Raw genomic sequence first — 23459 nt, 5'->3', positions numbered from 1 at the left:
ATTAACAGCATTACACGCCCTCTCTTCATGAGACACTACTGAAAGGTTTGGAATTTAATCCAGGACATTAGTGCAATGACTGGTGATCAGGAACTTTGCCGCGCAGAGTGGCCGTGCGGTTTGAGGCGCCCTGTCATGGATTGCGTGGCCCCTCCCACCGGAGGTTCGAATCCTCCCTCGGGCATGGGTGTGTGTGTGTGTGTTGTTCTTAACATAAGTTAGTTTAAGCAGTGTGTAAGTCTAGGGACCGATGACATCAGCAGTTTGGTCCCTTAGGTATTCATACACATTTGAACATTTTCAGGAACTTTGCACCACCACCACTCCTCCCAATATCCGCCAAACACTGGCTGTGAAAATTTTTCACCACCAGGATTGGAACCAGCGTGCCTCAGAGTCGAAAGCCACTGCACAAGCGTATGTTACCGACCCTGACTCCGAAAGTAGGTAGGACCTTTCCCTCTTGCCAAAACTGCTCCTATCTGATGAACAAACGTAGCTCCGACCCTAACTAAAATTGAGAACAGATTTTTAACTTACTTGCAGGCGCTATAGAGATCTACACCCTTCGTTTCATAATTTTTGTGCAGTTTTTGTACGTGATAGAAACTGTCAGTTTCACACTTATTCTGATTGAAATATTGGAAAAATGCACAAAAGGCTGATTTCCGTAGCTTATCATAGCAAACGCAATGTGATACGCGACGTTGGAAATATTCGTTGTCGAGCGAGGTACTTTTGTAACCAATGGAAGGAAAGGATTTCGGTACGTTGAGTTGTTTTCGAGACGTGGTGAGATAAGTTTGGATCTCTCTTCTGAACAGGAAGATTTCACAAAAACTGCCACAGGTCTGGTCATAAAATTAATAATTTTTGGCGTATTTAAAGACTCTGTCGAGTTATGCCGTACGTGTATTTCAGATTTTTGTGTGACTTTTGAAGGATACAAACTGAAAAGCGCTCTATCACCTTGTTGAGCAGAGCGCTGTGGTGCCTTGCAACAGATAGTACTTGTGATAACGTCGCTAACATTAAACATCAGGTGGTTTTACTTTGATTCGAGTTCTTATGCAACAAAATATGAGAAAGGATCCATGAAAGTATACCACTGGAGCATGCTGGTTTCAGGTTAAAGTGTAGCTACGTCGGTCAGTTCCTGGCACCAACAATCTATATTGAGGCTGGATATAAGAAGCAGCTAAATACCTGCGTTGCGTTCATCGAACAAATTGCAACATACGACACTTTCTGGGAAAAACAACTGCTCTACGAACTCCTTCGTCAAATACCCTGTAAAATAACTCTCAGGTAAATAGATAGTATTTTGAGTAATATCTTTTTGTGTTTTTGTAGGTAATTCATGGAGCGCCTCGAAAAAAACCTCAATAACAGCCTTCTTCAAGGCTCAATTTGAACAGCACTTCTGCTCGACTGCTAAGTTGCTGGTATTCCCACAAAGAGATCAACAAAATTTGGCTATACTGATGATTTTTCAAGAGCAACTGCAATCAGATTAGTGGAAGAAATAAGGAAATACTGATGCCTTGAACGTCCTATAGGAATACAGTTCCTCCGCAACAGGAGTACTTAACCCAATGCGAGTATCATGCAGGTGGCATGCTTCATTTAAACAACCTCATGACTCATAGAGACTCTGTGTGAACTACAGCAACAGGCTCCTGCACCACAATCGATACCAAATTCTCTAAAGTCGCGCTTCATAGAACTCTGTATTTTAAACGACACCTAACTAACATTGCCTCACATCTTCAGACGATAAATAAACATTACGCAAAAATTAGGAGATGTTTCGTATGGTGACTTCACTGCCACGCTTCGCTATTCTGCCTTGTGACTGGTTTATTCTGTGGCAGAAAATTGTGCTTCTGTGTGGCTGATTAGATCACGTACAAAAAAGGTCGACGTCCAATTGAAACACCTGATAGTTTCCTTTCGTGCACAATTAGATCAACCCTGAGCCACTGATTACCAGTTCTAAGCCATATCCTATCTCCTATGATAGTGAGGTACACTACACTTGTCACAGAGTAAAAAAAAATCCTTCAAAACCAACAGCTATCATTAAACAAAGATATCAGTGACATACAAAGGAACGGATGACGGTTCGCATTCGAACAAGAGAAGCTTCCGTATTTGGATTGGAAGGGTGGGAGGCTGCACTCTCCTTTAGTCAGCGTGATTGTCGGATATCATTCCTGCAGATTTCTACATTTGGAGTATGTGAAAACGTTGGTATATGAAACACCAGTATAAACGTGAATAACTGGTTGTTAGAATCTTAGCTGCCAGTCTCATGATACTGAGAGAGTTTGGCGAAATGTTATGCACCTCATTACTGGCGGTTGTCACTTTGAACTGTTGTATAAGCCTAAGCTGTTACAACAAGAAATAATTTGTCATTTAAAAACGATATTTCTTGTCGACCTTTAGTTAATTACGTCAAGGACCTTCTGCCATCTGTATATTGTTTACCTTAAAAGTTTGAAACATCCTTTATGTGAGTAGTAACAACTGAAATCAATTCACGATATCGAGTCATGACCGCTAACATAAATTTTAGTATGATGTTCATCCACAAACAATAAAGAAAGAGAAGCTATAACAAGTATTGTAAAAAAAGTATCATCATCATTAGCTGGTTTGCTCTTTGCTTAGTGTCGTTAACCTGTTTCTTCATGCATTTCTCAGGCAACTGAATCTTGGACTAGACATCTCCATCCACAGCGATCTTCAGCTCTTCTTACGTGATATAATGTGAAGAGGAAGACCGGCAATCTTCTTCACTTGATCCAACCCTCCATCTACATCACGGGTGTGCAACTGGCGGGCCGCAGACTGGATCCGGCCCACGACTGGTTTCAGTCCGGCCTGCGGACGAAATTCACTTGAGAGAAAGCGTGGCGTTCGCATTGAACTTCGCCCGGGACACATTTTCCATATTTCCGCCGACGCTAGGCTCGCCTCGGGTTTGCAGCTCATGACACAGAGAATTGAAAGTGTTTATTAATTTGCGCATGCGCAACGCTATTTCGCCGCCATGGGATTCGAACAACAAAGAGAAAGACGTCCCAGTCTGAGCGCGAAGTTACAGACCATGTGTTTATCTGCGTGCGGAGAGTGATGGAAAAAGCACACTACTTTGAAGGGTACGGGAAGCATTTTCGCCTCTTAAATCAGTGCTAACAACACATACACACACACAAGCCTTTTTTACTGCTTACTGCCTACGTCTCAGCTACACACTGATAGATTGCAAACGTTGCTAGTAGGCAACAGTGCCGATTTGAACAGCGGCAGCACAGACAATAACTTGGTGAACAAACTAGTTATAAGTTGGTTCTCGCGTAAAGTTCTGCGTTAGTTGGTTGTTAATTTCTTGTGTTTCCGTGTATCTTTACTGACTTTATTGGCAAAAAGTCTGGCATTAAGAAGAGAAAAGTAGATGCTGAATGTCGACAGTTCCAGGAGAAATGGATGGTGGATTATTTCTTTACCGTCTAGAAAGATAAGCCTCTTTGACTGTTATGTAGTTAATCACTATCTACTGTGAAAAAATATAACGTGAAAAGGCACTTTTCTACGAAACATATTGCTCAGCAACAGCTTAGAGGACAATTGCAGGGAAGACAAAATTAAAGTATTAATTTCCCATTTGGACAAGCAATAGCATACGTTTCCCAAACCTGGGACACAGTGTGACAGTTCAATTAAAGTTAGTTTTATAGTGCATAGAAAAATTGCCAAATCATTAAAGTCTTTTGCTGAAGACGCATTTGTAAAGACGTGTTTCTCGGACATTGCAGTTGTGCTATAATTGACAAAAAAAAAAAAAAAGAGAGCTCGCACAAGTAAGTTTATCGATGAATTTTTAGCATCATAACCATCTGAAATGGAGACTATTTCTTTACTAACGGCGTTGCAGAATTTTGTAACGGAAGCATTTAAGGTACTGCTGCAAAACGTCGTAAGTAAAGAAACAATTACAAGACGTATATACAGCCACTTCGGTTGCACAAAATTCTGTCAATTGACCACGATTTCGAACATACTAGTGAAATCATCAGAATAAAAAGTTACATGGAATACATGTAATCACACCATGTTTTAAAACGTCTGAGCAAAATTACATGTATTCCATGTAACTTTTTATTCTGATGAAAAAAATGAAATGATGGTATCGCATTGCCGGCCGGGAGGCCCCACCCGGGGAAGTTCGGCCGCCGAGTGCGAGTCTTATGAGAGTCGATCCGACATTGCTCCTCGCGTTCCGGTGATGAGAATGAAATGATGATGAGGACAACACAACACAGAGTCCACGAGCAGAGAAAATCTCCAACACGGCCCGCTGCATGTGAGGCAAGCACGTAACCACTCAGCGTTATATTTCGTCATATTTGTTCGGGGCGGGCGTCCAATGACGCTTGTTCAAGTTCATCGTTGATCCATGAGCTCAGTTTTTTCATTACAGAGGGCAGCTAACCATCTGACCGAACACGCTACTCACCTAAGCAGGCGGACTATTCTGATGAAGATTGCTCTAGTGTAATCTCCATCAGCATAAAAAGTTACGTGGAATACAAGTAATCACGCCACTTTTTATACGTCTGAGCAAAACCATGGTGCGATTACATGTACTCCAGGCAACTTTTTATTGTGATGAAGATTGCCCTAGTGCAATCGAAACCGTGATGAATTGACATAATTTTGTGCAACCGTCTGGTATATACATCCACGGTTGCTAGCTCACAGCCAACAAAATGTTTAAAATCGAAAGACACAATGTGAACGACGCGTAAATTAATGAAACATCTGAAGACGGGGTGAAAGTAAAACGAATATACTGTTTTGAGGCATAATTTGTTAGCGCGGCGTGTCGGGAAAGGGGTGCCATTCATATGGGTGAGTTATCCCATAAACAATAACGTCACGGACGCTATAGCTTTGACTTTATATGCTAGGAGCGCTGCTGTCGTGTCACGTGACGAGGTGGCCCGCGAGCTTGCGTCAGTACGTAAACTGGCCATTGCGTCACCAATGTCTGCCTATGCCTGATCTACAAGTTCCTCTTCCTTGTGATATTCTGCCTTCGATTTTGCATTGCAAGATGGTCTTTTCTAAATTGTCCTCGTCTCTTTTCAAAATTTGCTCAGTGAACTGGAAGTATCTTTGATTCTCACGAGAAGATAAAGTTCTCGTGTTGTAAAGTTTTTCTGTAATGGAAGCATTGATTCTTCTTTCTGCTCATGGCACCTGTAACATCTTCCGCCAATACCAAATCTCGAAGGCATCAGTTCAGCATGTCAATAGCTTTAACAGTCCAGGTTTCTTTTTTTTTTTTTTTTCTTTATTGAATTTCGATTCCCCCCCCCCCCCTCAGAAGAGGGCGGGCTGGCAGCAGCGTAGTATGCTGCTCTTCAGCCTACAGACTTTGTTAAAAAGATGAAGAGAATAAATAATAAAAACAGGCAATATACTCGGAGAATTAAATAGTAACATGGCGAAAAAAAATCGTGGAACTTAAAACATAGAACAAAGGGATGATGATGCTAATAAAATACATACGAATCAGACAGGTAAAACAATAGACAGACAGTTAAAAAACACGGCGACAGTCTGGTTTCTGTTCGCAAAAGACATAAAATTCACACCCAGCGACAGCATGGTTTCTGTTCGCAACACGAGAAAGACGAACAACACTGAACAATCACTGGAACACTGCACTAAAAAGGTAGCAAATGTGCCACACCACAGCCGAGAGCAGGTGGGGGGAAACTGGACAGATGATGGGAAAATAAAAAGGTGGGGAAGGAGAGGAAAAGCGAAGGGGTGAGGCGGGAAAGGAGCCGATGGAGGATGAGGACCCAGAAGAGGGGGGGGGGGGTGCTCGGCAGACGCGACAAGGAGTGGGGAAGGTAGAGGACGGGAATACAAAAGGACTCGAGGGGGGGAGAAGAGAGGTAGAGAGAGGTTTGGTGGGGAGAAAACAGGTTGGAAGGGGGGGAAGAGGGAGCCCAGGGAAAGGACAGAGCAAAGGAGGGGGGGTGAGGATCACAGTTGATAGGAGAGAGAGATGGAGGGAGAGAGGGCATCATCCGGGAGGGGGAGTTGATGGAAGCCTCCTTGGGAAAGGAGATGAAGGGTGTAGAGATGGAGGGTAGGGGGGACACAACAGTGAAGACGTGGCAGGGGGCGGGGAAGGGAGAGGAGAGGAGCAACCAGGGGATGAGGGGGTTCAAGGCGGCGGTAGGTGTATAGTATGTAGATATGTTCGAGGAACAGGAGAAGATGGGGGAAAGGAATGAGGTCATAGAGGATCCGCGTGGGGGACGGGAGGCATACACGGAATGCGAGGCGGAGTGCATGACGCTCAAGGATCACAGTTCAGGTCTCGCAGCCATACAAGAACGCTGGGAAAACCAATGATTCCAACAAGAACATTCCCGTTGTTTTGAATATTAGCTGGTTCTGCCATATCTTAGTGAGTTTAACCGCTGCTGTTCGAACAACAATGATTCGTTGTTTTACGGGGGGCATTCAATACCTAATGCAACACATTTTTTCCTCGGCCAATGTCTGTTGAATAAAATGCAGAATTTGTTGTGGGACATCGTGGAATATTCCCGCTTCAGTCCCTATAGTTTCATGAAGTTCCGATAGGTGGTGGTGCTATACGTAGCCTTCAAAATGGCGTCCATAACGGAGGTGCGTTCCAAGCAGAGATTTGTCATTGAGTTTATTTTGGCGGAAAACCAGAGCATGGCAGATAGTCATAGGTGCTTGCAGAATATCTACGGAGACCTGGCAGTGAATAAAAGTGCAATGAGTCGTTGGACGAGGCGTCTGCCAGCATCGCAACAAGGTCACGCAAAGCTGTCTGAACGCCCGCCTGCTGGCCGGTCGCACACGGTTGTTGTGAATCCTGCAGTGTGTTCATCTCCACAAAACTGCAAACGAACTTCTTCTCCATGACAGCGCAGAGCCTCACACAAGTCTGCACACCAGAGAGGAGCACACAAATCTTCATTGGACTCTTCTCCCTCATCCACTTTGCACAGCCCGGATCTCGCATCTTCCATCAGTTTGCTCCAATGAAGGATAGATTCCGTATGAAGCAGTACGTGAATGAATGATGGGGAGGTTATTCATGCAGCAAGACGTTCGCTCCGACGTCTACCACTAGAGTAATACCAAGAGGGCATACAGGCCCTCGCAGTAAGGTAGAGTAAGGCCGTCACATTAAGCGGAGATTATGTTGAAAAAGAGGGTTTTGTACCCAAAAGATTAGGGGATAATATGGTGTACTAGAATCGTAAATAAAGCCAACCTGCTTTCAGAAAAAGAATGTATTGCATTATTACGGGACGCCCCTCGTATTTCTTTTTCACACTTTTCTGCGTCATTGAGCAGAGATCCCAGATACACACAAGCATTCACTACCTCCTGATCCTTTAAGAATCCTTGTCGATCAGTAACCATCAGTTTGGGTCTTTTCATGTTGATCTCTAGATCCAAACTGTAACTAGTACTCTTCACTCTGGGGAACAAATCATTAAGTTGTCCGCCACTCGTGGCTGAGCGGTCAGCGCGACGGAATGTCATACCTAACGGCCCAGGTTCGATTCCCGACTGGGTCTGAGATTTTCCCCGCTCAGGGACTGGGTGGTGTGTTGTCCTTATCATCATCATTTCATCCCAACCGACACACAAGTCGCCGTCGTGGCGTCAACTCGAAAGACTTGCACCAGGCGAACGGTCTGCCCGCCGGCCATCAGGAACGGGTAAAAGTATCAAATTGAAATTTATGTCAAATACCAAGGACTACGGACCTTTGACGGTGTTAAAAATTTAAGCTTCTAAGTCAACGCAGTCAAAAGACACGGTCATTCATGCCATATATTTTGATATTCGCAAATTCACTCATCAAAATCTATAGATGAACTATTTGTATACATATATAAGTTTGAACGATCCCTCAGAGCGCATGTCCTACTCACACTTCTCCAGCTCTTTTTTTTTTTTATGGTTCTAGGAATATCCACGGCTTCCTGTGCAGTTACCCACTGTGATACACAAAGGTTACAAAAAAGAGTATATTCTCGGCTGGAGTAACACAAGTGAAAAGCTATAACAAGAACTTCTCCAGTATGATGAACAGGAAATAGCGGATGACCTTTTACTCATCCTAGATAGCACATGCAGATAATAGTGAAATGAAACTGTTAAGGTTGTGAACTCCAAGCAGTATAGCAGGAAAGTAACGAAAGCTAGGAAGTGCAAACGCGCCAATCCATTACAACTCTGCCGTTAGCCATATTGTCTAGTTTTAGGGAACCAAAAGACCGAGAGATTACTATCGGAGCTGCAGCTTAATAACCTAAAATCCGCTACCAATTCACAGTTGAAGTACTCTCGATCCTTCATCCCTGAAGGTAATACGAAGCCACTATAGGCTGTCAAGTCAGGCAAAGCTCTGTGATTTCACGGTATTCAACCAGAGTTTCTCATAAATCTGTTATATTATGGCCGTAACTGACTAAGTCCCTCACTAATAAATCTAAAATCGGTCCTAAAACCAGGAAAGCTAACTGACAGGCTAGAGGCTTATCATCCCTTTGCACTTCTATAACCTGATTCAAAGTAGTCAGCATCTGAGAGCGAGAGGGCAAGACAGGTTCCCGCCGGTAATACACCAATGAGTGTAATGCTGGCGTTGTCGGCTCGCTCTGTGTTGGCTCTTCCACTGCGCAACGCGTAGTGCATCCAACTCTCACGTAGGAACTTCTCAAGGCATGTAAAGTCAAAGTCGTCCCATACTCAGAGAATAACAGAGCAGACGCAGACATGCAGAACTCTTGCATCGGTGTTCTAGGCAAGCTATCGAGCCATCGAGCTGAACGTCCGCGTCCGATGAACGGATCGACATTAACAGCATTACACGCCCTCTCTTCATGAGACACTACTGAAAGGTTTGGAATTTAATCCAGGACATTAGTGCAATGACTGGTGATCAGGAACTTTGCCGCGCAGAGTGGCCGTGCGGTTTGAGGCGCCCTGTCATGGATTGCGTGGCCCCTCCCACCGGAGGTTCGAATCCTCCCTCGGGCATGGGTGTGTGTGTGTGTGTTGTTCTTAACATAAGTTAGTTTAAGCAGTGTGTAAGTCTAGGGACCGATGACATCAGCAGTTTGGTCCCTTAGGTATTCATACACATTTGAACATTTTCAGGAACTTTGCACCACCACCACTCCTCCCAATATCCGCCAAACACTGGCTGTGAAAATTTTTCACCACCAGGATTGGAACCAGCGTGCCTCAGAGTCGAAAGCCACTGCACAAGCGTATGTTACCGACCCTGACTCCGAAAGTAGGTAGGACCTTTCCCTCTTGCCAAAACTGCTCCTATCTGATGAACAAACGTAGCTCCGACCCTAACTAAAATTGAGAACAGATTTTTAACGTACTTGCAGGCGCTATAGAGATCTACACCCTTCGTTTCATAATTTTTGTGCAGTTTTTGTACGTGATAGAAACTGTCAGTTTCACACTTATTCTGATTGAAATATTGGAAAAATGCACAAAAGGCTGATTTCCGTAGCTTATCATAGCAAACGCAATGTGATACGCGACGTTGGAAATATTCGTTGTCGAGCGAGGTACTTTTGTAACCAATGGAAGGAAAGGATTTCGGTACGTTGAGTTGTTTTCGAGACGTGGTGAGATAAGTTTGGATCTCTCTTCTGAACAGGAAGATTTCACAAAAACTGCCACAGGTCTGGTCATAAAATTAATAATTTTTGGCGTATTTAAAGACTCTGTCGAGTTATGCCGTACGTGTATTTCAGATTTTTGTGTGACTTTTGAAGGATACAAACTGAAAAGCGCTCTATCACCTTGTTGAGCAGAGCGCTGTGGTGCCTTGCAACAGATAGTACTTGTGATAACGTCGCTAACATTAAACATCAGGTGGTTTTACTTTGATTCGAGTTCTTATGCAACAAAATATGAGAAAGGATCCATGGAAGTATACCACTGGAGCATGCTGGTTTCAGGTTAAAGTGTAGCTACGTCGGTCAGTTCCTGGCACCAACAATCTATATTGAGGCTGGATATAAGAAGCAGCTAAATACCTGCGTTGCGTTCATCGAACAAATTGCAACATACGACACTTTCTGGGAAAAACAACTGCTCTACGAACTCCTTCGTCAAATACCCTGTAAAATAACTCTCAGGTAAATAGATAGTATTTTGAGTAATATCTTTTTGTGTTTTTATAGGTAATTCATGGAGCGCCTCGAAAAAAACCTCAATAACAGCCTTCTTCAAGGTTCAATTTGAACAGCACTTCTGCTCGACTGCTAAGTTGCTGGTATTCCCACAAAGAGATCAACAAAATTTGGCTATACTGATGATTTTTCAAGAGCAACTGCAATCAGATTAGTGGAAGAAATAAGGAAATACTGATGCCTTGAACGTCCTATAGGAATACAGTTCCTCCGCAACAGGAGTACTTAACCCAATGCGAGTATCATGCAGGTGGCATGCTTCATTTAAACAACCTCATGACTCATAGAGACTCTGTGTGAACTACAGCAACAGGCTCCTGCACCACAATCGATACCAAATTCTCTAAAGTCGCGCTTCATAGAACTCTGTATTTTAAACGACACCTAACTAACATTGCCTCACATCTTCAGACGATAAATAAACATTACGCAAAAATTAGGAGATGTTTCGTATGGTGACTTCACTGCCACGCTTCGCTATTCTGCCTTGTGACTGGTTTATTCTGTGGCAGAAAATTGTGCTTCTGTGTGGCTGATTAGATCACGTACAAAAAAGGTCGACGTCCAATTGAAACACCTGATAGTTTCCTTTCGTGCACAATTAGATCAACCCTGAGCCACTGATTACCAGTTCTAAGCCATATCCTATCTCCTATGATAGTGAGGTACACTACACTTGTCACAGAGTAAAAAAAAATCCTTCAAAACCAACAGCTATCATTAAACAAAGATATCAGTGACATACAAAGGAACGGATGACGGTTCGCATTCGAACAAGAGAAGCTTCCGTATTTGGATTGGAAGGGTGGGAGGCTGCACTCTCATTTAGTCAGCGTGATTGTCGGATATCATTCCTGCAGATTTCTACATTTGGAGTATGTGAAAACGTTGGTATATGAAACACCAGTATAAACGTGAATAACTGGTTGTTAGAATCTTAGCTGCCAGTCTCATGATACCGAGAGAGTTTGGCGAAATGTTATGCACCTCATTACTGGCGGTTGTCACTTTGAACTGTTGTATAAGCCTAAGCTGTTACAACAAGAAATAATTTGTCATTTAAAAACGATATTTCTTGTCGACCTTTAGTTAATTACGTCAAGGACCTTCTGCCATCTGTATATTGTTTACCTTAAAAGTTTGAAACATCCTTTATGTGAGTAGTAACAACTGAAATCAATTCACGATATCGAGTCATGACCGCTAACATAAATTTTAGTATGATGTTCATCCACAAACAATAAAGAAAGAGAAGCTATAACAAGTATTGTAAAAAAAGTATCATCATCATTAGCTGGTTTGCTCTTTGCTTAGTGTCGTTAACCTGTTTCTTCATGCATTTCTCAGGCAACTGAATCTTGGACTAGACATCTCCATCCACAGCGATCTTCAGCTCTTCTTACGTGATATAATGTGAAGAGGAAGACCGGCAATCTTCTTCACTTGATCCAACCCTCCATCTACATCACGGGTGTGCAACTGGCGGGCCGCAGACTGGATCCGGCCCACGACTGGTTTCAGTCCGGCCTGCGGACGAAATTCACTTGAGAGAAAGCATGGCGTTCGCATTGAACTTCGCCCGGGACACATTTTCCATATTTCCGCCGACGCTAGGCTCGCCTCGGGTTTGCAGCTCATGACACAGAGAATTGAAAGTGTTTATTAATTTGCGCATGCGCAACGCTATTTCGCCGCCATGGGATTCGAACAACAAAGAGAAAGACGTCCCAGTCTGAGCGCGAAGTTACAGACCATGTGTTTATCTGCGTGCGGAGAGTGATGGAAAAAGCACACTACTTTGAAGGGTACGGGAAGCATTTTCGCCTCTTAAATCAGTGCTAACAACACATACACACACACAAGCCTTTTTTACTGCTTACTGCCTACGTCTCAGCTACACACTGATAGATTGCAAACGTTGCTAGTAGGCAACAGTGCCGATTTGAACAGCGGCAGCACAGACAATAACTTGGTGAACAAACTAGTTATAAGTTGGTTCTCGCGTAAAGTTCTGCGTTAGTTGGTTGTTAATTTCTTGTGTTTCCGTGTATCTTTACTGACTTTATTGGCAAAAAGTCTGGCATTAAGAAGAGAAAAGTAGATGCTGAATGTCGACAGTTCCAGGAGAAATGGATGGTGGATTATTTCTTTACCGTCTAGAAAGATAAGCCTCTTTGACTGTTATGTAGTTAATCACTATCTACTGTGAAAAAATATAACGTGAAAAGGCACTTTTCTACGAAACATATTGCTCAGCAACAGCTTAGAGGACAATTGCAGGGAAGACAAAATTAAAGTATTAATTTCCCATTTGGACAAGCAATAGCATACGTTTCCCAAACCTGGGACACAGTGTGACAGTTCAATTAAAGTTAGTTTTATAGTGCATAGAAAAATTGCCAAATCATTAAAGTCTTTTGCTGAAGACGCATTTGTAAAGACGTGTTTCTCGGACATTGCAGTTGTGCTATAATTGACAAAAAAAAAAAAAAGAGAGCTCGCACAAGTAAGTTTATCGATGAATTTTTAGCATCATAACCATCTGAAATGGAGACTATTTCTTTACTAACGGCGTTGCAGAATTTTGTAACGGAAGCATTTAAGGTACTGCTGCAAAACGTCGTAAGTAAAGAAACAATTACAAGACGTATATACAGCCACTTCGGTTGCACAAAATTCTGTCAATTGACCACGATTTCGAACATACTAGTGAAATCATCAGAATAAAAAGTTACATGGAATACATGTAATCACACCATGTTTTAAAACGTCTGAGCAAAATTACATGTATTCCATGTAACTTTTTATTCTGATGAAAAAAATGAAATGATGGTATCGCATTGCCGGCCGGGAGGCCCCACCCGGGGAAGTTCGGCCGCCGAGTGCGAGTCTTATGAGAGTCGATCCGACATTGCTCCTCGCGTTCCGGTGATGAGAATGAAATGATGATGAGGACAACACAACACAGAGTCCACGAGCAGAGAAAATCTCCAACACGGCCCGCTGCATGTGAGGCAAGCACGTAACCACTCAGCGTTATATTTCGTCATATTTGTTCGGGGCGGGCGTCCAATGACGCTTGTTCAAGTTCATCGTTGATCCATGAGCTCAGTTTTTTCATTACAGAGGGCAGCTAACCATCTGACCGAACACGCTACTCACCTAAGCAGGCGGACTATTCTGATGAAGATTGCTCTAGTGTAATCTCCATCAGCATAAAAAGTTACGTGGAATACAAGTAATCACGCCACTTTTTATACGTCTGAGCAAAACCATGGTGCGATTACATGTACTCCAGGCAACTTTTTATTGTGATGAAGATTGCCCTAGTGCAATCGAAACCGTGATGAATTGACATAATTTTGTGCAACCGTCTGGTATATACATCCACGGTTGCTAGCTCACAGCCAACAAAATGTTTAAAATCGAAAGACACAATGTGAACGACGCGTAAATTAATGAAACATCTGAAGACGGGGTGAAAGTAAAACGAATATACTGTTTTGAGGCATAATTTGTTAGCGCGGCGTGTCGGGAAAGGGGTGCCATTCATATGGGTGAGTTATCCCATAAACAATAACGTCACGGACGCTATAGCTTTGACTTTATGTGCTAGGAGCACTGCTGTCGTGTCACGTGACGAGGTGGCCCGCGAGCTTGCGTCAGTACGTAAACTGGCCATTGCGTCACCAATGTCTGCCTATGCCTGATCTACAAGTTCCTCTTCCTTGTGATATTCTGCCTTCGATTTTGCATTGCAAGATGGTCTTTTCTAAATTGTCCTCGTCTCTTTTCAAAATTTGCTCAGTGAACTGGAAGTATCTTTGATTGTCACGAGAAGATAAAGTTCTCGTGTTGTAAAGTTTTTCTGTAATGGAAGCATTGATTCTTCTTTCTGCTCATGGCACCTGTAACATCTTCCGCCAATACCAAATCTCGAAGGCATCAGTTCAGCATGTCAATAGCTTTAACAGTCCAGGTTTCTTTTTTTTTTTTTTTTCTTTATTGAATTTCGATTCCCCCCCCCCCCCCCCCCCTCAGAAGAGGGCGGGCTGGCAGCAGCGTAGTATGCTGCTCTTCAGCCTACAGACTTTGTTAAAAAGATGAAGAGAATAAATAATAAAAACAGGCAATATACTCGGAGAATTAAATAGTAACATGGCGAAAAAAAATCGTGGAACTTAAAACATAGAACAAAGGGATGATGATGCTAATAAAATACATACGAAGCAGACAGGTAAAACAATAGACAGACAATTAAAAAACACGGCGACAGTCTGGTTTCTGTTCGCAAAAGACATAAAATTCACACCCAGCGACAGCATGGTTTCTGTTCGCAACACGAGAAAGACGAACAACACTGAACAATCACTGGAACACTGCACTAAAAAGGTAGCAAATGTGACACACCACAGCCGAGAGCAGGTGGGGGGAAACTGGACAGATGATGGGAAAATAAAAAGGTGGGGAAGGAGAGGAAAAGCGAAGGGGTGAGGCGGGAAAGGAGCCGATGGAGGATGAGGACCCAGAAGAGGGGGGGGGGGGGTGCTCGCAGACGCGACAAGGAGTGGGGAAGGTAGAGGACGGGAATACAAAAGGACTCGAGGGGGGAGAAGAGAGGTAGAGAGAGGTTTGGTGGGGAGAAAACAGGTTGGAAGGGGGGGAAGAGGGAGCCCAGGGAAAGGACAGAGCAAAGGAGGGGGGGTGAGGATCACAGTTGATAGGAGAGATAGATGGAGGGAGAGAGGGCATCATCCGGGAGGGGGAGTTGATGGAAGCCTCCTTGGGAAAGGAGATGAAGGGTGTAGAGATGGAGGGTAGGGGGGACACAACAGTGAAGACGTGGCAGGGGGCGGGGACGGGAGAGGAGAGGAGCAACCAGGGGATGAGGGGGTTCAAGGCGGCGGTAGGTGTATAGTATGTAGATATGTTCGAGGAACAGGAGAAGATGGGGGAAAGGAATGAGGTCATAGAGGATCCGCGTGGGGGACGGGAGGCATACACGGAATGCGAGGCGGAGTGCATGACGCTCAAGGATCACAGTTCAGGTCTCGCAGCCATACAAGAACGCTGGGAAAACCAATGATTCCAACAAGAACATTCCCGTTGTTTTGAATATTAGCTGGTTCTGCCATATCTTAGTGAGTTTAACCGCTGCTGTTCGAACAACAATGATTCGTTGTTTTACGGGGGGCATTCAATACCTAATGCAACACATTTTTTCCTCGGCCAATATCTGTTGAATAAAATGCAGAATTTGTTGTGGGACATCGTGGAATATTCCCGCTTCAGTCCCTATAGTTTCATGAAGTTCCGATAGGTGGTGGTGCTATACGTAGCCTTCAAAATGGCGTCCATAACGGAGGTGCGTTCCAAGCAGAGATTTGTCATTGAGTTTATTTTGGCGGAAAACCAGAGCATGGCAGATAGTCATAGGTGCTTGCAGAATATCTACGGAGACCTGGCAGTGAATAAAAGTGCAATGAGTCGTTGGACGAGGCGTCTGCCAGCATCGCAACAAGGTCACGCAAAGCTGTCTGAACGCCCGCCTGCTGGCCGGTCGCACACGGTTGTTGTGAATCCTGCAGTGTGTTCATCTCCACAAAACTGCAAACGAACTTCTTCTCCATGACAGCGCAGAGCCTCACACAAGTCTGCACACCAGAGAGGAGCACACAAATCTTCATTGGACTCTTCTCCCTCATCCACTTTGCACAGCCCGGATCTCGCATCTTCCATCAGTTTGCTCCAATGAAGGATAGATTCCGTATGAAGCAGTACGTGAATGAATGATGGGGACGTTATTCATGCAGCAAGACGTTCGCTCCGACGTCTACCACTAGAGTAATACCAAGAGGGCATACAGGCCCTCGCAGTAAGGTAGAGTAAGGCCGTCACATTAAGCGGAGATTATGTTGAAAAAGAGGGTTTTGTACCCAAAAGATTAGGGGATAATATGGTGTACTAGAATCGTAAATAAAGCCAACCTACTTTCAGAAAAAGAATGTATTGCATTATTACGGGCCGCCCCTCGTATTTCTTTTTCACACTTTTCTGCGTCATTGAGCAGAGATCCCAGATACACACAAGCATTCACTACCTCCTGATCCTTTAAGAATCCTTGTCGATCAGTAACCATCAGTTTGGGTCTTTTCATGTTGATCTCTAGATCCAAACTGTAACTAGTACTCTTCACTCTGGGGAACAAATCATTAAGTTGTCCGCCACTCGTGGCTGAGCGGTCAGCGCGACGGAATGTCATACCTAACGGCCCAGGTTCGATTCCCGACTGGGTCTGAGATTTTCCCCGCTCAGGGACTGGGTGGTGTGTTGTCCTTATCATCATCATTTCATCCCAATCGACACACAAGTCGCCGTCGTGGCGTCAACTCGAAAGACTTGCACCAGGCGAACGGTCTACCCGACGGGAGGCCCTAGCCACACGGCATTTCCATCACTAAGTTCTTCCTCCCTTTCTGCAATGAAGGTAGTATCCTTAGCAAAGTGTAGATTGTTGCTTTTCCTGCCACTAATACAACTAATCGAATTCTAATTGATCAATTAATAAAATTTTTTAAAGAACCATACAGGTAATAAATATAAACAAACAACGGAAGGAAATTGAAGAAGTTCCAGTATCATTTACCATGTTTTCAGAAATGGAGAAGTTGGACGAATCAGGACAATTTGCAGATATTCTCTGAGAGCTAGGACTTTTCAATTAATTTACAGTAAACGCTGTGTTTCCTCTTCGCCATGAGAGACAACTGTATGTGTTTTATTGGCATAGTACTCCGTTCAGAGCATATTATGTTCTTTATTGCTGCCGTCCAAGCAAGACCCTTGATGTTAGCTCGATACACCTGCGGTGGAGTCAGTTCCTCATCGAATTCGACCAAAGAATTATCGACAAAAGATTTGGATGATGGCACGCATGAGTATCATTTTTAAAAAGTAAACAACACTCCATTTAGATTCTGAAACGCAACACACAATTAAAATGCAAATATACACAGATATCATTAATACTGGAGCGTTTACACTTAACTGGACGAGAGAGAGGGAAGAAATAGACAGTCCACCACACACGGTAGGGAGACATGCGGTAGATTTGGAGACGTATGTTCAAAAAAAACACGGTATGCAAAACTTAAGGACGAAATAACTTTCACATGATGTGTTGCTGCCAAATAAAAAATGTCGTGTGACTAGGGCCTCCCGTCGGGTAGACCGTTCGCCGGGTGCAAGTCTTTCGATTTGACGCCACTTCGGGGATGAAATGATGATGATTAGTACAACACAACACCCAGTCCCTGAGCGGAGAAAATCTCCGACCCAGCCGGGAATCGAACCCGGGCCCTTGGGATTGACAGCATGTCGCGCTGACCACTTTTTTTTCCTAACCTCATTTTCTTCGTTTTCGTTCGTTCTATCCGTTCGGTGCGGACGTCGCAAGACACCCGTTTCAGTTCGTGGTTGATCCATTAACTCAGTTTTTTTTTTTTTTTTTTTTTTATTACAGAGGGCAGTTAACTCTCTGACCGAACACGCTGAGTTACCGTGCCGGCATACCACTCAGCTATCCCGGGGCGGACTGCTGCCAAGTAACATAGCTCGTTGAAACTTGGGCCATACGTAGAAAGAACTGCTACAGTATGATACAGAAGATAACTGAAAGAAATAGACAGTAAGACGAACGGAAATGACAGTTTTATCCAGAAACAATAGTTGTACTGAATTCACCGCAATTCATTATGGTTCCCTGGAAATTAAAAAAGGTGGAACATGGTTCTTAATAAGGTGTGTGGTCATCACAGACAGTAGTACATGCTCAGAAGCGTGTTCCCACACTGACCACGAGGTTGGTTGTGGGTTCTCGTGTTAAGGTGTTCCATTCATACAACAGTGCGGTTGAGAATTGCTCTCCGCACCGTAACATCTGGACCACTAAAGCTGAATATTCGATAATCTTCCTGGGTGCATTATTTGTTCCCACCTTTCGCCATCACAGGGTACGTCCAGCAGTGTCGAACACGATCGTTTTGGTGGTCCAGGTGATGTGGTGTTGGGAGGCATACTGTTATATGGGCGTACTGACCTCTACATCTTTGAACACGATATATGCATCGGTCAGTGTTATTGTGACACTGTACTCCTTCACCATGCACGTCTTTTCTGGGGTGCTCTCGTCCCTGACTTCATTTTTACGGATGACAACCTCCGACCGCATCTGCCAGCGCAGGTGGAGGAGCTCCTGGAACGAGAGGATATTCGGGGAATGGACTGCTCTGCCCGTTCCCCCGACCTAAATCCCATCGAACACGTGTGGGTTGCTTTGGGGAGATGTACTGCAAAGCGTCCACTTGCACCAAAGACCTTCTACCAGGTGTCAGCCGCGCTGGTGAAGGAATGGAACACCCTAACAAGAGAACTCATTACCAGCCTCGTGGTCAGTGTGGGAAAACGCTGCAGAGAATGCACTGCTCTCTATGGTGATCACACACCCTGTCAAGAACCGTGTCCCACCTTTTGTAATGTCCAGGGGACCATCATGGATTGCGATTACTTCAGTTTAATTACTGACTTTGAATAAAAGTGTTATTTCTGTCCTTTTATTGCGAATTTCTTTCGGTTACATTCTGTACAATAGTGTACTGTAGCAGTGCTTTCTATGTAACGAGCTATGTTACTTGGCAGTCACACTTCATGCGAAAATCACTTTCGTCCTTAAGTTTTGCACACCAATAAGATTTAGCGACGCCAAAGAAACTAGATGTCTGGAACAGGGTCTAATCCGTACATCTCCCGACTGTGTCTCAACCTCTGCGTTGCTCATCGAGCGGACCCTGTTGGAGCCCAGAAAGTGCAGCAAGAAAATTTACCCTTACATCAGTCTAGAATTATATTAGTTCGATTGCAGTGCAGTGAAAAGAAGTACTTACTGTGTATCCAAACTATTGCCCTAATAAATTAATCATTATTGCATGCTGCTGTTAGGTACGTGCTCAGTTTGGTCAATTTCCATGACACATGAGGATCTGACGAATCGTCATCAACCAGCATGGATTTTCGAACCATTTGTCGTGTCATGATGACCATAACACCGCGTGTCATCAGAACAAAAGCGGATATTCGATGCTTTACCTTGCTTCATCAAACGTATTAATATTACTAACACTAAGTAGTACAACAGCCGAGGTGGCGAGGCACGTCAGCGCGTGTCGTGCGTGCCGGACGCATCCCATTTGAATCCTGTCACTGCAATAAAATATCATCAGTAGCATTTGGCAATCAAAGGTTGCCGCTTAAAGTTGCATATCTCCGAACTGGAAGACAATCACTATGTTTACATTCACACATCTTCCGGAAGACGAAAACCGAATTTGGGAAACCGTTTTTCGCTGTCGCGTTTACACGTTAAGGTCTGTAGCGGATTTGCTACCCCGGTTAAATATGACGCCTGGAAAACAGCTGATCCAGTTTCTGATACAGTCAACACAATCGTTATTTCTCTTCACTTAATCATTACAGGTAGGCAGTTCTATGCTCATTCTAATATTTCTACTTCTCCTTAGTTGCACAACAAGTCCATATTAACAGAATATGCTAAAAACAAGACTTATATTGAGCGGCTGGGGTGGCCGAGCGGTTCTACGCGCTACAGTTTGGAACCGCGCGACCGCTACGGTTGCAGGTTCGAAACCTGCCTCGGGCATGGATGTGTGTGATGTCCTTAGGTTAGTTAGGTTTAAGTAGTTCTAAGTTCTAGGGGACTGATGACCTCAGAAGTTAAGTCCCATAGTGCTCAGAGCCCTTTGAACCATTTGAACTTAATTTGACAACCCAAGCACATTTCAGTACCGCTTGCGTTTACATGGAAGTGAAAATCGATTACGGAATTGGAAAACCCGTTACTAGGAGTGGATTTCCAGAATCGATTTTGAAGTGTTTACATGAACACTCAGAAGCGCTTTTGGGAAATCGGTTTACGAAATCCAGTTTTGGGAGCCTCATGTAAACGGGACGAATGTGCTGAGTTAAGTGACAAACGTCTGTTCTGTGTCTCACTTTTAAATGCAATATGACTCTTTTCACTGCGACTGGGAGAAGATGAGGATTTAACTAAACTTTGAAGCCATTAATTATGGAGAACACTCAGCTATGAAGTTATTGTAAACACTGTTAATGATATTGTGACTGATATCATACCTTTCAGAGGTTCGCAAACATCGGCTCATTTAATTAAATTCGGCCGCTGTGTCCGAGCGGTTCTAGGCGCTTCAATGTGGAACCGCGCGACCGCTACTGTCGCAGGTTCGAATCCTGCCTCGGGCATGGATGTGTGGGATGCCCTCAGGTTAGGTAGGTTTAAGTAGTTCTAAGTTCTAGGAGACTGATGATCTCAGATGTTAAGTCCCATAGTGCTCAGAGCCATCTGAACCATTTAATAAAATGACGTGCTCCACCACATACAATATGCTCTCAAATCGTCTGATTATATAATTCTGAAATATTCTTTCTTTTAATAAAAGAAAATAATTGTAACAAATCGTCGATAACTTAAAATAGGTAAGTAATGTATGTTGACAAACAAATTTTTGTAATACAAAGATTTAATCACGGACAAGATCGTTGCGAGTTGCAACTGGGAATATCTGTCATATTTCCATTAGAAAATAAAACAAAATAATTCTGGACACGATTTTGCAAGAAGCAACTGGAAATAACTTTATTATTACAGTACCGTGAGAAAATAAAGCAAGAAATGTAAAGAAAGATGTGATAGAGTATGTTCGACGTAGTACTGCATTCCTAAAACCATGCAGAGTGGAGAGGAGAATTACCCCACTGTCTTGCAGGCAGCATCGTACCTTTATAGCGGCTGAGGCCGCAGGGACCACCTCTCTCGGACAGGAGTCGTCGACAGCGACGACATCGACGCCGGCGGCGGTGTAGTGCTCGAACAGCGCCGTGTTGTTGACCATGTCCACAATGGCCATTGACAAGTTGACGCGAGTCGCGTAGCTGACGGCCAGCCCCAGAAGATTTAACAGCAGCACAGTGTAGCGCGTCTTCCAGCACCCTGTGAACATCATGCAGTGACGTCCGAGACCACGACTTTGCAAGGCGGGAGCTAAGTATTTTGATGCCTTAAACTCTAAATTTGTTAGGTGTCTGCTCAATTCGCAGTCATATCCACTTTGTCGTTCGGTCTAACCCCGTCTCCCCAGAGCAACAACTCTAAATGGTTATATACACACATCAAAAAAAGTTTTGCATCACCTCAGTTCCGAGAGTTCCGGAACCTGTGCAGAAAATTAGAATAGAGATCAACATAAACATCAGTTCCGCCCTTTTTCTTGCTCATGAAAACTACACATTGCATGTTGTACCACCACACAGTGACACCTTCAGAGGTGCTCCAGATTGCTGTATACAGCGGTACCTCTAATACCCAGTAGCACGTCCTCTTGCACTGATGCATGCCCGTATTCGTCATGACCTACTATCCACAAGTTCATCAAGGCACTGTTAGTCCAAATTGTCCCACTCCTCAACGGCGATTCGGCGTAGATACCTCAGAGTGGTTGGTATGTCACGTTGTCCATAAACAGTCCTTTTCAATCTATCCCAGGCATGTTCGATAGGGTTCATGTCTGGAGAACATGCTGGCCACTCTAGTCGAGCGATATTTTCCTCAAGGGAGACATTCACAAGATGTGCACGATGGGGCACAAATTGTCGTCCATGAAGACGAATGCCTCGCCAACATGCTGCCGATATGGTTGCACTATCGGTTGGAGGATGGCATTCACGTATCGTACAGCAGTTACGGCGCCTTCCATGACCACCAGCGGCGTACGTCAGCCTCATATAATGCCACCCCTAAACAGCAAGGAAACTCCACCTTGATGCACTCGCTGGAAAGTGTGTCTAAGGCGTTCAGCCGGACCGTGTTGCCTCCAAATACGTCTACAACGATTGTGTGGTTGAAGGCGTATGCGACAGTTATCGGTGAAGAGAACGTGATGCCAATCCTGAGCGGTCCATTCGGCATGTTGTTGGGCCCATCTGTACCGCGCTGCCTGGTGTCGTGGCTGCAAAGATGGACATTGGCATGGACATCAGGAGTAAAGTTGCTCATCAAGCAGCTTATTATGCACAGTTTGAGTCCTAACACGACGTGCTGTGGCTGCACGAAAAGCATTATTCAGCATGGTGGCGTTGCTGTGACGATTCCTCCGAGCCATAATCCGTAGGTAGCGATCATTCACTGCAGTAGTAGTCCTTGGGCGGCTTGAGCGAGGCATGTCATCGACAGTTCCTGTCTCTCTGTATCTCCTCCATGTCCGAACAATATCGCTTTGGTTCACTCCAAGACGCCTGGACACTTCCCTTGTTGAGAGCCCTTCCTGGCCCCAAGTAACAACGCGATCGAACCGCGGTATTGACCGTCTAGGCATGGTTGAACTATAGACAACACGAGCTGTATACTTCCTTCCCGGTGGAATGACTGGAACTGATGGGCTGTCAGACCCCCTCCTTTAATAGGCGCTGCTCATGCATGGTTGTTTACATCTTTGGGCGGTTTTAGTGACATCTCTAAACAGTCAAAGGGACTTTTTATGTGATGCAATATCCATAGTAAACGTCTGCCTTCAGGAGTCATGGGAACCGGGGTGATCAAAACTTTTTTTTATGTGTGTGTATTAAGTTGTTATAATGGATTACACAAGGATCATAAGACATCAGAAGTTCATTTAGTAACAATAAGCGAGGTTTAATTGCAAACAGGAGAAACAGCACAGCAATAACAAATTAACAGATTGTCAGAATTATGGAAAGACATGAAACGATGACGACAATAACAATAATTATAATATAATAATAATAAAACATTGACTACGCCTTAATTACTTTGTGAAAATACAGTTGCCTCATAGCAGACTATTTTTTTTTTCAGCGTCTGCTGCACGGATAACAAATTTGACGCGGAATCCGCCAATTAAATTTCGCCGGGGGTACACAAAATGTAAATGCAGACTGGCAGTAGCTAGAACAACATTGCTGAAAAAGACCGAATATAGATTTAAGGGTTACAAAGTCTTTTATGAAGTTATTTGTCTAGAGTATAATCTTGTACAGAAGTAAAAA

At 44.0% G+C, this 23459-nt stretch overlaps 1 protein-coding gene across 1 annotated transcript in view; it reads right to left on the bottom strand.

Moving 5' to 3' along the window:
• LOC126252578 (sialin-like) overlaps positions 1-23459 on the bottom strand; it is a 120226-nt gene that overhangs the window by 84971 nt on the left and 11796 nt on the right. Inside the window, exon 3 of the mRNA XM_049953479.1 lies at positions 21176-21387. Within this exon, the coding sequence (XP_049809436.1) occupies positions 21176-21387 (212 nt within the window). The remainder of the gene's footprint in view (positions 1-21175; positions 21388-23459) is intronic.

The sequence above is a fragment of the Schistocerca nitens genome, chromosome 4 (assembly GCF_023898315.1).
Source record: "Schistocerca nitens isolate TAMUIC-IGC-003100 chromosome 4, iqSchNite1.1, whole genome shotgun sequence".
Taxonomy (NCBI): Eukaryota; Metazoa; Arthropoda; class Insecta; order Orthoptera; family Acrididae; genus Schistocerca; species Schistocerca nitens.
Note: the sequence above shows the minus strand (reverse complement) of the source record. Positions and strands in the feature narration are given on the sequence as shown.